This window comes from Drosophila montana, unplaced genomic scaffold (assembly GCF_035044405.1).
Source record: "Drosophila montana isolate Dmon_TW-CO22-7 unplaced genomic scaffold, ASM3504440v1 contig_3282_1, whole genome shotgun sequence".
NCBI classification, from domain to species: domain Eukaryota; kingdom Metazoa; phylum Arthropoda; class Insecta; order Diptera; family Drosophilidae; genus Drosophila; species Drosophila montana.
Window position 1 is genome coordinate 155,002 of NW_026998166.1, and position 16,845 is coordinate 171,846.

The window sequence follows — 16,845 nt, forward strand, 5'->3', positions numbered from 1 at the left end:
GGGTTTTGGCTTACATTATCTCATTGCGTTTTCACGTTTTCAGTTGCCATTAGTGGGCGAATATAAATGCTGGTAAGAGCTGCAAAAGTTTTTAAGCTCTGCTTTTTGTAGTTTACTGGCTTAGTTCTTGCCTCGTGTTGTTGCTAATGGTTACCTGCTGCGCCGCCCACATACCAAATGGATTAGTCAGCCAATGCTAAGTGGCTGTTTCCTTTTTTTTTTTTAATTATTTTTATGGCAAAGTGACTTTTTGCTGGTCTAAAAGATAATACTGCGTACTCCTTTTGTACTTTCTATTTAAAGTGTGCCGTTTGAGTAAGCTTAAACACTTTAACATGCATGTTAAATTAGATTGTATTTTGCTTTGTACCTAACAGGTTATTTTCCAAGTTTATATTTATCTATTAAAGGCTCTCACGCTTTTATATGACACTTTTTTAAAAGCCACAAAAGAAGTAGAGAAAAGCAAAGCAGCTATTAAATTTAGCAGTTACTTTAACATGCATGTCAATTTAAAATGTGTGTTTTGTAGTTGTTTTTGTATAAGCAATTTTCTAATTACTTCTGTGCATTTTTACAGCTTTAATAAAATGTTTGCACAAAAGTCAGCTTTTTTGTAGCAACTGTAAATAAGTTGCGCTCTTCTATGCGCTTCTCATAAGCCTTTTAGCTTTTCACGCCCGTTTTTTCTAGACAGATTGTCGCATCAAATCAGTCTGACTGTGAATGGACACCCAAGGCGTACGCCATACTTAGCAAATTAAATAAACAGCTATTTGCCATGCACATAGCGAAATGTGCAATTACATTACATGCATGTTTACACCAACATCACACACACACACACAAACACACACACGACCACACACACACACGTGTAGACTGTGTTATGGCCAAGTGACAGGCGACATTTGCAGTCAACGTACGTCGAATTTCCATAACACATCATTTGAAGCAGCCGACGGGATGCTTCGTACAATTTATCATATATGTTGACATGGCAACTGTCATGGCTTCAGGTGCCGATGCCTGTCCGTCAGCCATATAGTCTGACAGGTTGACAGCGCGGGCAGTATGAACAGCAGCAGCAGAAGGACAGCGAAAGGCTGCAGCATTATGTGGCATTTTGTATTACGGCTTACGGTTTACTTGCCACTTGTCACTTGTCATGCCGCTTTATTTGCCACATTGCAAGTTTTTGGCCGCTTCTTGCTCGCCAGTTGCCACTCCCTTGGCATTTGCAACATTTTGTTATTGTTTTTGTTTTCAATGCTCTGTTGACAAAGTGTTGAAGAGTATATTAGTCTCGAAAGTTAGCTCGTTTAAAGTTGAAATATCTATTCGTTTATATTCGCGGCAGTTGGAGTGGTCTGTCAGTGTTGGAGAACGACAAAATTGAAAGGTCATGTCAAAAATTGCCAACAAGATCGAAATGCCTTTGAGTATACAGTCTAGATTAGATTATAATATTTATCTTTAATCTCTTAACATTTTCATAATATGAATAAATGAATATTTTAAGACAAGTTTGTTTTAAGCATAACTCGAAAATGAAAGAGCTGTATATAGATAGATGTAGATAGATGTATATAGATAGATTTGAAATATTTCACACCCAATAAAATTTAAAAAAAAGATTTTTTTAGAGTGTAGAGCTTCGGGCTTGAGTATGTATATACATTTGGGTGCCATATTTATGCACTGAAAATTTCATATAGATCGGACCATAAGCTCCGAAGTAAATCAAGAATGCATTTCTTACAGTGTGGGTGTTAGGTAAGAGGAAGCACAGCGTCTCTTAATATGTAGAAGGTAGCTGTATACAGGGTATCTCCTAATCGTGCACTGCCGACTAAAACAATTTTGTTTTTGCTATTGCTGTTCATCAACTGTTTGTCGCTTCATCTGGCAGGCGGGCGGACGCTCAAGACGACACTTAATTATGTTTTGCGTTTGCAGCGGCAGGACCAAGTTTTTCCAAGTGCAAGAAAAATTGCTGGAAAATGTCAAAATGATTTCCGCCCGTTGTTCAAAGCCGGGCATCATAAATTATTGAAATTGCCCGTCTGTCATAGCCATAGTTGCCTGTTTCACTCTATTGTGTTTGAGTTTTCTGCAATGCTTAAGCTTTATTTCTCTTTTATGTTTTTTCTTTTTATTTTTCTTTTATTTTTTTTATTTTTCTCTTTATTTTTGCAATTTAATTTGGCAGCAGGTGCGACGCGGCGACCCCGTCTTTAACAGAACTAAGCAGCGCAGTCAAGTCAGAAAAACTTTTCCACTTACTTTTCCCGGGCAAAGCGAAAAACAAAAAAAAAAAAAAGACGAAAAACATTTCTCTTCTTTTATTTTTTGTTATGCTATGCTGTGCCATCCACTGCGGTTGCAGCTAAACTATTTGCCAGTGTATTGTGTAGAAGTTGGGTTTGTTGGGGGTCATGGCTGCTATAAAATTTATTTTGTTTTCGCATAACTTGCAAGTGTTTTTTCACCTGTTCTGCGCTCGCTCTCTCTGTATGTGTGTGTGTGCCTGCCACTCAATAAATAACTAGCGAAAATAAACCCCACCTCAACTGCAAAAACTTGGTATAGTCTTCGGAATGCTTTCCACTGATGCTGGCAGCAGGTCGCGTTTACATGACAATTTGACGGCTGCTTTTTTGATGAGGTTCACAAAGTTCTAGACAAAGCAACTCTTAACTAAACCAAATCATATGAAATTTTCCAAAGAATTATTTTTAGTTACTTGGAACCTGATGCCTAATGAAAATATTACAAACTTTCTAAATAACTCTGACAAGGAAAGTTGTCAAAAAAACAACAACTTTGTTTGATTGTGCAAAATATTGGGAAATGGAAGATATCTCCAGAGAGCATATATACATATACATATACATATATATATATACATATATATATATGTATATATATTCCTGATTAGCATCAAATGCCAAGTCGATAAAGCTGTCCTCAAGAAACTTTGCATATATACGTCATTTTGTTGCAGGCCAGATCGGATATCGATATCATTTCGCTGCCATGGTAATATAAAAAACTCATCTCATTTATGATCTTCACTAAACAAGAGCAAAAATTTAATTAAATTATATTACAGAAAATTTTGTTTTATACAAAAAATCAATTTTTGACCTATTGTTCGGAGTTGCGCAAGCTTTTAGATGAAATTTCTTTTATTTATAACAAAAGTTTTTATTCAAAAGCTCTGTTTTCGTCCATGAAAGCTAAAAGTTATAGAATTCTGATCCACATATTTATGTCTAACTGCAGCAAAAAGTCATATCATGCAAAGCTTTAGAGGACTAGATAGTTTGGGAGTTAAAACTATTTTGGTAAAAAATATATAGACTAAACTGTTGCTGATTAAGAATTTTGAAACGGAGCTGCGTCTTTCAATGCGTTACATTTTTCGTGAACCTCAGGCAAGGGTATCAAAAAATACACACCGAACATTAAAGAAAAAGAAGGGAAAATGCAAACGCAAATAAAACGCAGTGAGACGAGCTCTAAACATTGAACAATTTAACATGAAACTATGCAAATCGATCTCTTAAATAATTTGGAATAGATTTTCTTTCAATTATCCGATCACTTTAGCTGCTTATCATCATGATGCTTGTGGATCTTGAGTCCATCGCCAATGTCTAAACGGTTGCGGTTCTGTTCGGTGCGGCTGCGTCGGAGACGTTTCAGTTCCAGCTCGACAAGCTGTTGGTCGCGACGATTGCGGTCACGATCACGGTCGCGGTCGCGGTCACGATCACGATCGCGATCACGTTCACGTTCCTTTTGCTGCTGATGCAAGTGACTCCAATCGTAGACATGATCAAAATGATGATTGAGCGTGCGAAATAGTAGACGAAATAGTTGACGTAGATAGACATAGTCGGGCTCATCCTGGAAGCGCAGATTGCGTGTATATTTCATGAAGAGTGCAAATTCAACGGGCCACGATTTACATATCTCATCGATGCACATGCTCCGCTTCATCTCGAGTATTTTTTCATATTTCTGCTGCTTATTGGGCGCCACAATGCCCTGCCAGGGCAGTTTGCCCATATTGAAGTACATGATGCAATAGCTGAGCGACTCCAGGTCATCGCGACGGGACTGCTCGACGCCGCGCTGGGCATTGATCGAGGCATAGCGTGCCGTGCCAGTCAAATTGCGATCCTCGCGATAGGGTATATGCTGGCAGCGATCCGGGTCCTGATAGCGCTTGGCCAGACCAAAATCAATCATATACAGCTTATTGCAGTTTCTGCCCAGACCCATCAGAAAGTTATCGGGCTTGACATCACGATGTATAAAGCTATGCTGATGCACGCACTCGAGTCGCATCAGCAGCTGATCGCTGAGCATGAGGACCGTCTTCAGCGAGAAGTGGCGCTTGCACATGTTGAACAGATCCTCCAGTGAGGGGCCGAGCAGCTCCATGACCAGCGCATTGAAGCGCTTCTCGCTGCCGTAGTGCAGGAGGGCGGGCAGTCCGGCATGTGGCCCGATCTGTTCGTAGACCTTCGCCTCGTAGCGCAACAATGGATATTTGACATCGATCGCCTCTATCTTGACGGCCACATCTTTGCCGTCCTGCGTGTTAATGCCCTGATAGATTTCACCAAACGATCCGCTGCCAATCGACTTGAGCAGCCGATACTTGCCGCCGACAATGCGATTCTCCAGGGCCAGATTCGATAGGTTAACGCGACCGGATGGCACCGGCTTTGTAGCCATTGCAGTTGATATTTGGTCCACTTCCACAGCTTGTGGTTTGTGGAATTATATATAGAGTAAAAACTGTTCTACTGTTGCCCGGTCATTGATTGAGGCGATCAATTTTAAATTGTTGAGCACGGAATCCGTGATGGATACCTACTGGAAATGCTTGTTAAAAACGTTCTTTACTTAATAAATCTAAAAATCGAAATGAACAGAACGTGTGTATGTATATACATCTCAAATGCCTGCTATATACGACAATTTCCACAGTCAACTATTATGCACAACAGAATTTGCCTTGGGTCAACTTCAAAAACTTAGTTCAATTTGCTGGCGTTTGCGAAAACGCAATCACTAGAAATTTAAATGCTTATTTTTAGCAAGTTCTTGTCAAAGTTCATGTTAATAGTAGCTACAGTTAACAAGTAGTTAGAGTTGCGCGTGGTTTTGTTTATCTTCTTGCTAACCGAATGTAAGCTTTATATATTCATATACATTTTTAAAAGTCTGGCAACCCTACTTCGATATTTAAAAGCCAACCAAAACAAACAATGCATAATGCTGCCATATGTGCTCAATTTTAAAAAGTGGCAACACTGTGTATGTCAATCGAAGCAATAGAAATCGTATATATTAATGCGAGATGGCAACGCTTCAATTTTATCTGCAGGACAAATATTTATTAGGTAGCTGAGCTGCCTGGTAAAGCTGTATTTGACTGTATATTAAGTACAACAAGAGAAAACATATTCAATGTCCACAATATAACAAATTAATTAATGCCTAAAAACAAATCGTTTAATTTAAAAAAGCTTTTGACGTATTATATAATTATAATTATTATGTATTTAGAAAATTATTTAATAATTTCACTATTTGCTGTTAAGCTTCAATGGACCAAAGACAGGGCTAAAAAAAGCTGGGGGGAAAGAGTGAAATTGAAGCGACAATAAAATAAATAATTAATGCACAAACGCAGGGAAAATAAAGCATTTATAAAGCCGCTTATGTGCTTTAATCATGAACATAGCCGTGATGATGATAATAAAATTGATGTTGATGCTGTTGTTGCTTTTATAGCTTTCCCCCTCACTTCCACTCCCACTCACACTCTCTCTTTATTAAGTGCTGCAGCCGTTGCAGCAGGACAATGCCAACAAAGAACAAAGCTCCTTAACTTCTGGTGTGCGTGTGTGTGTGCGTGTGTACAGGTGCATTAAATGCTATTAAAAGCATTGCTGCCTGCCCCGCCCCCCCGCACCACCCCGCTCCCAGCTTCAACGTCCGAGCACCTTTCACTTGGCGAAGTCCATTGTTGATAATTTTGAAACAAAAGGCCACACTAAAACAATAACTAAGCACGCAGTAAGTAGTAAGTAAGTAGATGACAATGCCATGGGCGGGGCCGAGGGCGGGGCACTGGGTGGTCAACTGGCCAAAGTCAGTTGCGTATACACACAAAAGTACTTTGGTCAAACCATAGAAATAGACATAAAAACAGAATGGCGAAAAAAAAAACACAATAAAGTTCACTCGCCAAGAGTATCTGAATAGAAGATACCCTGTACCCAGCCTCCGTAACAAATATAATCAAAAGCACAACAATACTCAGGTCATAAAAAATGCATTTTAAGATATCTTCAAACAGAAAATCAGGAATTAGGAGAATATTTTTAAATAATTTGGGAAAGAAAGTAGAATTGAATAATATGTATACGCCATATGGGAAGCAAATTAATTGGTTAATTGGAAATGCTCCAAAAACTCGACTGAAAATCGATGTTAAAGCTATTGAAAGAGTTATCAATACGATGGAAGTCAAAATTTGGCCTTCTAGCTGTGAGATGATGCACAGCTTTATTATACCCCTATTTTATATATACCCCTATTTTACCCATTTACGATGAGTGCAGGGTATTAAGGAAAAAACAAACAAACAAAAGGAAAATAGAAGTAACAGCAAAATAGAAGCAGCAGCTGAAGAAGAAAATGACGATGAGGCAGCAAATAAAATAAAACAAATATAATGAGATTTTGTGCGGCAGCCAAACGGGCCAAGCCAAACACAAGCATAGCATACTTATCAGCGCGGGCAAGGCACGAAGGGCGTGCAGCAAAATGGCGGCTGCCGCTATCTTTTGCTCTCTGTGTAGTTGTGTGCGTGTGTGTGTGTATGCGCGCACAACTAAATTTATTTTAGTTTTAACTATTTGCCCGGCACAAACGGCAAGCGCGACAGCAGCTCTAAGTGTGTTTGTGTGTGTGGCATTAAGTATTTGACATTTACAAACAACAGAGAGAGGCACACACACACACACACACGCACACGAACACACATGCACATACTTATTTTCACTTTTCACAAGCACAAAGCAGCCGCGCACAAAGGATATTATAAATTACATACTCTGTTATTTTCCTTTTTATTTTCTCTAGGGTTTTTTTTCTCTGTTTTATTTTCATTGCCATTGGCAAAAAATAAGTTTTGCAGCCTCGTTGCGGGGCTGTGTGTGTGTGTTTGTGTGTGTGTCTATTGGTGTGTTATTATCTTTGTTGTTGTTGTTTTACACTAGTTTCAATTTGGTGTCGTCTAAGGCCCTTGTTATTGTAATTGTAGCAGTTTATGTTCTTTGCTATGCAAACTTAATTCCATTTCGCTGTTTATGTGCTTGAAGCCAAGTGCTTATGTACTTGTTAAACTTAAATATGGCCCAATACAGGGTGTTGTTCAATGCAAATTCGCCATTCGTTTTAGCAGCAGCGAACTTGTATGCACATTGTTATGCAGGTCGTACATTGATTTTGGCTTTATTAAATCAAAATTGCTGCCTATTAGACATTGTTGAACATTGTATTTTGCATATACAGGGTGTTGCAAGCGTTGAACATAATAATATCTGACTACAGGGTGCTATATACCATTTATTTTATTTTTGGTATTGCTGTTATCGAATACTTGACTGGCCCTTAAGTTTTCCTTTTAATTTCTTTAAGTACAGGGTGCTTCTTGCATCTATTAAAACACTAATTAACTTCAGTTGAAATCCCATCAAAACCAAAATTTAGTTATTGTCTATAGAACATGCACGGATGAATATTTGAAAGTGTAAATAATTATAAAAGTTTTAAGTGAAAATAATGATATTAAACGATAAGCTTACAGCCTTTTGGATAAAACATAATTTGTATTGAACAATTGTTTTCCACCAATTTTTCACTCTCGCTTGAGAAATTTTTGCAGTGTGTTCTTTTCGTACAAGCGATAGGCTACTACTTTTAGTCAACAATAAGTCAGTTTTTCAGTCGGGGAATTAACCGTTTAATATAACGATTTAATTAGCTTAGCATTGGTAAATTAATTGAAGTAGTTTGAAGTCTTATCTCTTACTTTGTCAGACTGTCAACTGTGGCACCCTGTTTATGGCAATCAAAGAAACAGCAGCAACAAAAACAACAAGCAGCAGGCAGCAGGCGGCAGGCGGCAGGAGCAGGCAGCAGCATCGTCAAGCACGAAAAAGTGGTCACCCCACACAGTCAAAAGTCTGCACGTCTGGACGCTTGGGATAAAGGGACGGACATTATTGCTGCTGTCGACGTCGCAGTCGTTGAGAGCGTCGCTGCTTCGGCTGTTGGTGATGCTGCTGTTGCTGCTGCTGCTGCTGGTGGCAGCGACTGTACCCAGCGTACTACGCAAACAACTCGCACACATACACAGACACACGCACACAGTGCTAGTGAGAGGCAAAGTTTGTGTGTGACAGAGAAAGAGTGAGAGAGGTATACATAGGAGAGCAGAGAGCAGCATTTAATATGTATAGATGTACATATGGCGGCATATGGCAACATTCCACGCGCTCACGCAGCAGCAGCAGCAGCCGCGCAGCCCGCAGAGCTGGCGGCAGCGACAAAAGTTTGAAGTTTCTGTTGACGTTGGCAGGCAGTAAAATTTCATACATTTTGGCAGCGCCACCCCAGGAACAAGGAATAGTAACACCCCGTAACCTCCCTTTGCCCATGTCAGTAAATCTTTTTTTTTTTTTGTCGGCGGGGTGGTTTGTGTGTGTCCCAGCCGCAGAAGCGGCAGCGGCAGCGACTGCGATGTTGCCGGGACTATAAAAATGGATTTTTATTATGCCGCTGCCGCTGCTGCCGTTCTGCTGCTGCTGCCGCTGTGCTTCTTCTTCATATCCCTGTTTTTGTTATCTCTGTGGCAGAGTTTTACTCTCACCTTGGATGGAGGTAAAAGCAGAGATGCTGTTTGCAAACTTTCTCTCAGCACGTATATATATAATGGTTAGAATCGAAAGCGCTTTTAGTGCAAAGCTTTGAGCAAAAGTTACGCCTGGCCATTGCAAAGCTTTTGCTGGTGCGTGCAAGCGAGATGGCGCTATTTAGAAAGTTGCATTTGATTAAATAATTAAAGAAAATATGGCATACAAAAAGCAAACAATTTTAAAGCTAGTTTCAATGCGGTCAGAGCGCAGCTGGGCTAGATTAACAGTTAAATTATGCATAGAAAGGGAGAGAGAGGGCAAATATAATGAATGCCTGGAACTAACTAAGAGCATGCCCTACAGAATGAATTAGTTATCACCTCAAACTTAGTACTTTAAATTTAATTTAAAGCTGTTTTAAATGTTCTATATATATTGAAATTAAAAGCAAGCAAACATTGAATTATGTAGGAAATGAGAAAAAACTCACTCAAGAAAGCTTTAATCAGCAAAACTAACTCAAAATCGAAAGCCGGCAGCAACAGTCTGCTCGTGTGTGTGTGTGCACACTCAAATACAGATACACACACACACACATATATATAAATATATACGCTGCCTATATATAAGCAACTATGTAATAAAAGGAGGCAGCAGCAGGCCAAACCGGGAGCTTGGCAATGCCACCCCCAAAAACAGGACAGAACTGGGATTAAGTCGCTGCAGCGAGCAGCGCAGCTCATACACGAGTGTGTCGGATGCTGTATGTACGTACATATACACATGTGTATGTGTGTGAGTGTATTTTGTATTATTTTGTTGTTGCTTTTGCCATTTTGTACATAAATCACATGCAGCTAACTGAGAGCTGAGAGCTGGCGCTGCTCCGGATGCTGCCGCTGCGCGCGAGTTTGCAGCTGCTGCGGCGACTGAGACTGAGGCTGAGGCTGCGGCTGATGCTGCTGATGCTGCTGCTGCTGCTGCTGATGCTGCCGCTGCTGCTGCTGCTGCTGCTTTTACACTTGTGTGCGTGTGCCGCCATTTGGAATTTTTCGAAATTGGGGTTCGCTACAACAAACGCAATTCGTAGTAGACGTTTAGGCGTCAACTAGTGCGCTTGGTGCTGCGCTTACACACGTAACCACGCTCAGCGATCCACGTCTGCCACGGCTACTAACTGATCCTGCTGCTGCTGCTGCTTCTGCTGCCACACACACACATCTACACGCGCACACAAACATACATACAGCACTCACACTTGTAGTTGACAAATGACAGGCAGGCAGGCAAAACGAAAGAAAGCAAAATCAGAACAACGCCAGAGACAACGCGACACTCGACACTGGACCAAGCTAAAACTGCACACACAACTTCTGCCCTGGAACAAACATTAAGTTAGAGGAGCTTGTAAGGCACAAAGAATGAAACCAGACAGAGCGACACACACACGCACACACACACTCACCCACACACACAGTCACACACACAACTCCAAAAAACTTGAAAACGACTCGGACCATAATCAATTTTAATTAGTCAACCAAAGCCGACAGCTACACAATTTTTTGCAAACAGCGAGCTGGAAAAATCCCAGATATAAAAGAAAGATAAAGAAAAGCAGAAAATCGATCAAAAGTGAAACAGTGTGTAATAAAAAAAAAATAAATGCCATAATAATTTTAAACATAAAAAGTGTTAACAACTAAAGCCGCAATCACTTAGCAAAGCTTAAATAAATTAGTAAAATTTTAAATCAAGAAAGAAATAATCAAAAACTTAACGAACGTTTCGTTGAAAGTGCGCGTCGTAACGCCAATTGGGTATGTACTTGATGTTGTAATGGAATATACTACGTCTACTATATGTCTGTCAAATTTTTGGTGTTGTCATTGATGTTGTTCTTGTTGTTGTTGTTGTTCAATAAATATCATCAGCTTGATTGTTAAAATAAATAATAATAATTAATGACAAGTTTATAAAGTGAGTATTAATTGTAATATATAACATATTATCTTATTGCATATGAAAATATTAGACATCATATATGTATATATATACGACTAACTTTAAATTGTATAACCTATGTTTATCGATTTGAGTTTAAATATAATTTAGGGTTTTGGAATTTAAATAATTTTTTAAAATTTTTCTATGTTATATTTTGAGCTTGTTTTATTAGTCCAAAATAAAATCGTACAATAATTGAGAAATTGTGTTATAAATAATGTAAGCTTTAATTTTAGAAAATTCAGAGTTCTTAATATCTTGTTATAATCTTATCGTGTGAATAACAAAAATGTTTTCACATTTGAGATTTAAAGGGAATTTGAAATTATTCTAAACTTTTCAGCCATATTCATAAAGTTTTTTATCTTATCTTTTGCTTATCTAAAATGTACAAATATTTCCCACATTTCATCTTAAAAGGCTTTAAAAAATGTGATAGATTTGTAGATCATTGTTAACAATTTGAATTATGAGCCTGATATTTAATGCTGAATTGGCTCGAAGAACAATTTCTAGTCAGAAAATTGTATAGAATTTAAAAGATTAAAAAAAGTTTCAAGAGTATATATCTTACTTAAATAAATAACTAAAAATATTAATTAAAATTAAATAAGTTACTAACAAGGGCAATCTAGAAATCTAATTAATTGATGGTTCGCTCTCTATAAAGAATACGCTCGGGGTTTGCGAACATTTCGCAAACAATTCCCACTAATAAATAAGTTAGAGAGTTGCCTTTGGGCCTTTGGGCAAGCTACCAAATTTTGCAGGCTCAAACTGTTGGTGTGTGTGTGTGTGTATGTCTGTGTATGTGTGCGTGGGCGTGTGGCCGACTACTACAACTACAATTACTCACACACAGGCAGACTCGGTGCTGACACTCATGAGTCTCTCTGGACAGCATCGGCATCGCCTGCTGCTGTATATGTGTCCGTGTCCGTGTCCGTGTCCATGTGCCTGTGCCTGTGTTGGTTGATGGCGGGTGCTGTCGTAAAATCGAGTTCATCGTGAATTCGAAACGAGCGGCGAACCCTGCGAATCTCAAGCACAGACAAGGAGCAGGCAGGCGAGTGTCATGCGTCGTACGCGATGTCAAGGACCGCACCCAAAAATACTCGTAATTTTTTTTTTTCCTCCATTTTATTTTATTTTTTTTTGTTGAGGCTGCGGCTGAGGTGCTGGAGGGGCGCAGAGGATGCTGTTAGATGATTTGTAGAAGCAGCTTTCGGGTGTGTACATATGCGAGCATTAATGGCAGGTTGTTGTCCTTGTTGTTGTTGTTGTTGTTGTTCGGTGCACGGAAGGATATAACATTTTTATGCTGCTCGTTTCGTCCTTACCCAAGCTTTGCTGTACGGTGTGCAAATTTTGCATAAAAAATATAAAAAATACAACTACGTGCTTTGCATAAAAAGCGTTGCAAATATTCTTTTCTACATTCAAGTTGGCTCGTTCTCTATCTCTTACGCTTGGCTGGCGTTGAAAATTTGCTTGCAGCGTTTTTTTTTACTTTTCTTTTAAATTTTTCTTTTACTTTGAGTTTGTTCGAGTTGCTCTGGCCTTTGTTTGCAGGCAGCTTAATTTTTACTTTACTGATAAAGACATTTTCCATTGAAGTTTATTGAAGCTCGAAAGTTTGACGCAAGTAAATTGAGTTTGCGTCTTTAAGCTAAGAACTTAGCCACAAGTAAATTGAGTTTGGGGTTTTCTATTATGACAAAAAATAACAAAATGAAACTATATATTATTTTATAAAAAAATTATTATATATAATGTATAATTTGGGCTTATAGTATAATTGGAATAGTATAGTATAGCATAGTATAGAATAGTATAGAATAGTATAGTATAGTATAGGATAGTGAGAGTATAGTTTGGTATAGGATAGTAGAGAATAGTATAGTGTAGTAAAATATAGTATAGGATAGTAAAAGGTAAGTATAGAATAATATAGTAAAGTGTTGGATATTATAGGATAGTATAGTAAAGTATAGTATGGGATAGTATAGGATAATATAGGTTATTAAAGAATACTATAGTAGAGTGTTAGATAGTATAGTAAGGTATAGTATAGTACTATAAATATAGTCAAATAGTATAGTAATGTATAAGTATAGTATAGTATAGTATAGGATAGTTTAGTATAGGTTAGTATAGGATGGCATAGTATAGTATAGTACTATATATAGAGTAATATAGTACAGTATAGTGTAGTATAGTATAGGAAAGGATAGTATAGTTTAGTATGGTATAGTATAGTATAGTATAGTAGAGGATAGTATAAGATAGTATACGATAGAATAGTAAAGTTAAGTATAGAATAGTATAATATAGATGGATTATGGTATAGAATATAACCGTTTAGTTTGGCGGATAGTTTACTAGAGAGTATACTTTGATACATAGTTAACAGCATATACTATAGAACAATTTTTAAAAAACATAATAAATCAAATGTCATATGTTTAGCCAACGTTAAAGCGAAAAAAATATATTTATATTTTGTAGCTATCGCAACAGAATACTAGTAACAAGCGAACAAGCTTATTATCTTAAAGTTTAAATCATTAAAAGTATATTCAACCTTAAAACGCTTAACCACTTTAATAACAGCAGCTAGCAGAGAGTTGAAGAGTAGTTGTTTCCCTTCGCTTCTTTAACAGCAAATTAAACAAGCAAACGGCTGCAGCAGCCGTGACACCTAACGGGAGGACATTACCTCAGCTTCCCAGCTGCTTGGAAAGTGGGAAAATCTAAAAAAAAAAAAAAAATAGAAGAGGTGCTACGACCTCTAACACTTTCATCTTCCTTGCGTGCAAACAAACTGTCGCTTGTTGTCCTTTCCTTTGCTTTACCCTTTCTCCTTCTACCTCTATCCCTCTCGCTCCCTCTCTCTCTCTGGTTAAGTCTGTTGCAATACGGCGAAGCGTGGAAACCATTGACATTAAAATCATGTTTAAGTGCTCATATGACAGCAATGCGACTGCAGAGCAACAACAGCAGCTAATTGCCAGCCATTGAGACAGTTTTGCATTGGGGGATATACGAGACCAGGGTCTAGACTGTGAACAGGACACCATTTGCATGTCTGTGTCAACGTGTATGTCCCTATGTGTGTGTGTGTTTGTGCATACATAAGCGCCACAAGAGAGCGGGCATAAAAATTTCTATGCCACAGCAGCAGTCAGCAAAGCAAAACAAAATAAGCTCAAGCAATATGAGTGCACTGAGAAAAATAATATTGCATTTGTAATATGATAAGCTGTTCTATAGAACGGCGTGTTGCCAAAATTCGTGGTTGGGATATTTAATTTCAGATTGAAGATCGTAGAAGCTACAGTTGAGGATTTGTCATTTATATCAATGAGATTAGTAGATAAAACATATACGTTAGTATTCTTCACATAAGTCTCAAGTTGTCTTTGTATAAGCCTCAATCTGAAACCAGATTGTATTTACATAGAGTATAGTATGGATTAAAAAACCTATGCAGGGTTATATTTTATAGATCAAAGATATTTACAGAAAAGATTTGGTGGAGCTTCAAATTATAAGCATGGGTATCCAAAATTGGTTTAAACTTGTAATTTTTAAAATTGTTAACAATTTTGAAAAACAAAAAAAATCATTGAAATAAAGTAAACAAGACAGAAAGTTATCTTTGGCATGCCGCATATAAAATACCCTTGTGGACATTATCGTTATGGCTTAACTGAAATGCGTGGAGAATGTTGAAGCTCGTGAATGCAGTTTGTTCAAGGTATAAAAAAAAAGAAGGATTTTGCATCCAAATACTTATTTTTCGACAGATTCTTCCTATAGAGCTATATGATATAGTAGCCAGATGTTCAAAAGATTTCGATCTTATGTAAGGATCTTAGTAGTACTTGGATATGCCAAAATTTGGTTAGGATATCTCGAAATAAGAGAAAGTTAACATTTGAGTCATCATTCCCAATACATCTATATGTTATAGTAGACCGATACCAGAAGGACATGGCCCTATTGAATCGTCTATTGATGCTGATCAAGTATACATATACTCTATGGGGTTGGATATATCTCCCCCTTCTGCTAAGGAATAGGCTTGAAATATAGCGCACATTGTGCCATAACCTACTTATGAGGTCTACTTTTCTTTAAGTTTAATTTATATTCCTAAATAGTTCTGGGGTTCAATTTATTTACATTTTCTTTAGCTATGTTTTTTTGCAGTGTATTTCTGTGGGTTTTGTTTTTTTTTTGCATATGCTTTATGCACACTTTGACTTTGATTCTGGCGGCTTGCCACAAGTTTATGATGTGACGCGTCATTTGCCCAGTCGAGATACTTTCAGCTAGATGTATGAGAGAAGCATGTTATTTTTATAGCTCGGTATATGATGTGTTTGATTGTGTGTGTGTGTGTGCGAGTGCATGCTCATTGAAGCGTTGGGCATCTGACAATCGATTAAAAGGCGACTGACTCAAACATTTTAAATAGCAACAGCTAAAATCAATAGACGCTTCTGTGAGCAGCCGCTTGGGCTCTCAGCTGTTATTTCAGTTTTTCTTCTTTTTTTTTTTTTTTTTTTTTGGCATGAGCCAAGACCCGGTTGACAGCTGCCGAGTTGATGCAATTTTCATGAACGGCTCTGTGAAACGTTTCCTGGCATTTTCCTATTGTTATTGTGTCCTTTTGGGGGCGCCAATTCGCTCTACCCAAAAAGGGAAAAGTGGAAAAATCTCGGTCCAATGCAGCCGCCTATGTTGGTCGGGCGCAAATCTGTGACGGGCCACGAGCTGTTGGGCTGACGGGCTGCTGGGCTGACGGGCTGGGCTCGTCCTTCTTTAGGGGCCTCTATTCAATTGGCAGTTGTTGTCAGTTTGTTGGCTGTTCGTTCGATCAGCTGCTGTCGCTGCTGACAACAATGCGCATTATACTTTTGTTTAGCTGCCTCCGCCCTGCAATACTCTCCGCACATCTGACTTTACTGACTCGCTCTGCTGTGCACATTTTCCAGATGCGCTCTGATTTTCATATTGTGTGTGTGTTTACTATTGATCGAAAAACAGCAGTTGTCTTCAATAATTTAATATATGTGCCTAGCTCCCTTTATAGTTTAATCAAATGTATTAAACTTATGGTTCTTCATACTACAAACGTATATATAAGCGATCTGGCATACAAATTTACTTGGGTATAACTATTTGCTGGCTCTAGATGCTGGGTATCTTTTACTTTAAACATAGAAGCTATTTTTTTCGTACTTCAAATATAGCACAATTTATCTCTTTTTATCCAATATATTTGGATTCTTCTTGCGAATCTGCTGGACCCACAGCGTTCGCTATTTCACCTCAAAAATATAAACTAAACACAAAAAATAAAAAATAAAGTATATCTTCGGCACGTCGATGATTAAATACCCTTGTGAGAATAGTGAAGCGCGTAAATGCTGAGTTTGATAAAAATATTTTGGAACATTTTGCCATACGAGAACCTACTTTTCGACCGATCGTTTCTATGGCAGCTATATGATATAGTTGTCCCGTCCGGCCAGTTCCGACATATGTACTGAGTTTCAAGAAGAGTGATAACTAAGAGACTAGTTGCCAGCGAAACAGACAGACGGACAGGCGTACATAACTATATCAGCTATATATATATACTTTTTGGAATCGAATATGTCTCCTTCTATGCGTTACAAATTTTATGACTAAATTATAATACCCTCTACAAGGGTATTCAAACTAACAAAATATAAGTCGCGAACATAATTTAAAAAATTGGCTATTTTTGTTAACATAGTTGAAAAACCTAGCCTAACACTTAATTGAAATTAAGAAAAACGTTTGAATTAACTAATTAACTAACCTAATCATGATTGATATACAAATATTATTA

General features: G+C 38.0%; 1 protein-coding gene and 1 long non-coding RNA gene across 3 annotated transcripts in view; both read right to left on the reverse strand.

Annotated features, from left to right (window-relative positions):
* The window catches only part of LOC135434244 (uncharacterized), an 80,432-nt gene that overhangs the window by 1,611 nt on the left and 61,976 nt on the right, over nucleotides 1-16,845 (reverse strand). The window lies entirely within an intron of this gene.
* Nucleotides 3,607-4,987, reverse strand: LOC135434226 (casein kinase I). The gene has a single exon (XM_064690725.1). The coding sequence runs from the start codon at nucleotides 4,750-4,752 to the stop codon at nucleotides 3,607-3,609; it is 1,146 nt and encodes a 381-aa protein (XP_064546795.1). The 5' UTR covers nucleotides 4,753-4,987.